General features: G+C 40.4%; 2 protein-coding genes across 2 annotated transcripts in view; both read left to right on the top strand.

Moving 5' to 3' along the window:
- LOC101858452 (serine/arginine repetitive matrix protein 1) overlaps positions 1-338 on the top strand; it is a gene marked incomplete in the record, with an annotated part of 21693 nt that extends 21355 nt beyond the window's left edge. Inside the window, 1 exon segment of the mRNA XM_005111269.3 lies at positions 197-338.
- Positions 266-1108, top strand: part of LOC101857756 (papilin-like) — a 7372-nt gene continuing 6529 nt past the window's right edge. The window contains exon 1 of the mRNA XM_013089745.1: positions 266-338. Coding sequence (XP_012945199.1) covers positions 266-338 — 73 coding nt within the window. The remainder of the gene's footprint in view (positions 339-1108) is intronic.

Raw genomic sequence — 1108 nt, 5'->3', positions numbered from 1 at the left:
TTCTTTTTCTTCTTTTTCTTCCTTCTTCTTCTTCTTCTTCTTCTTCTTCTTTTTCTTCCTTCTTCTTCTTCTAACACATGAAAACTAAAATTAGGTCGAAATTTTTTCTTTCTTCCACGTACTAGCTATATGAAATTCACATTCTCTGAGGGTTTTTTTCCTCGTTAATCTAAACATTGTTCTGGCTTTTCTTCAGTGAGACAGAGTGCAGTTCCAGACTTACTGCTGGCGATAACACGACAAGTGTCCTTGACCCAGCCCCACCATGAGATATCCACTGGTCCTGGGTTGTCTTCTGACTACTGTCCTTGCAGTAGTTCAGGCGAGAAAACCGAATTGTAAGTACGGGTTCACCGCTGCTTGTTACGATAATGTTATAACCGATTAATCAAAACAACGCTCGTTAATCTTAATAAAATTTCACCTAGCTTGTTATGTTAATGTTATACCTAACTTGTTTCACCTGGAATACCTGGAGGTGTGATCCCTGACTCAGAGGTTGACGTGTAATGAAGCTCCCATATCCTTCACGGCCGCGAGCTGCCGTTGCACATTCTGCTATATCCAGGCCAGTTTGTGTATTCATAATTATCTTTAGTTAAATCTACTTCTGAAAAAATCGTGAGACCATTATTCCCGCAGTGCGTTTCAAAGTTATAATTACGTTTTGCCAATTTTGGAATAAACTTATTTAACGAGCTATTTTCTTGGTTACTTTTGCGGGTGAATATACAATATGAATTCTCGATTATTTCCATTCTCAACTCAGTGATGCCAACTCGAATAAAAAGTTTGTTTAATTATGTTCTTATTTTGGGAAAGTTTTCAGTTTGTGGCCTCATTTCGACATGGCCTATACGCTCAATCGATCTCTTCCGTTGTATTCAAGTTCGGGCCTTTTCTTGTCTCGTTAAACCCGAGCACAGTCACTTGAGTTTGCATAGAAAAAAAAGGGGGGAGGGGTTCTGTTAAGGTCTCTCTGTAGGGATGACCTCGCTGCAGCGGGTGCCGCGATAGTCATGTTCTACTGTATCGAACTACATCACTATTGGAGTGGTTCATGAAATTCGTCTCTACGCACCCTCTCTCTCTCCACACCATGTCTCTC

The sequence above is a fragment of the Aplysia californica genome, unplaced genomic scaffold (genome assembly GCF_000002075.1).
Source record: "Aplysia californica isolate F4 #8 unplaced genomic scaffold, AplCal3.0 scaffold01034, whole genome shotgun sequence".
Taxonomy (NCBI): Eukaryota; Metazoa; Mollusca; class Gastropoda; order Aplysiida; family Aplysiidae; genus Aplysia; species Aplysia californica.
This window is presented reverse-complemented; position numbering and strand designations above follow the sequence as displayed.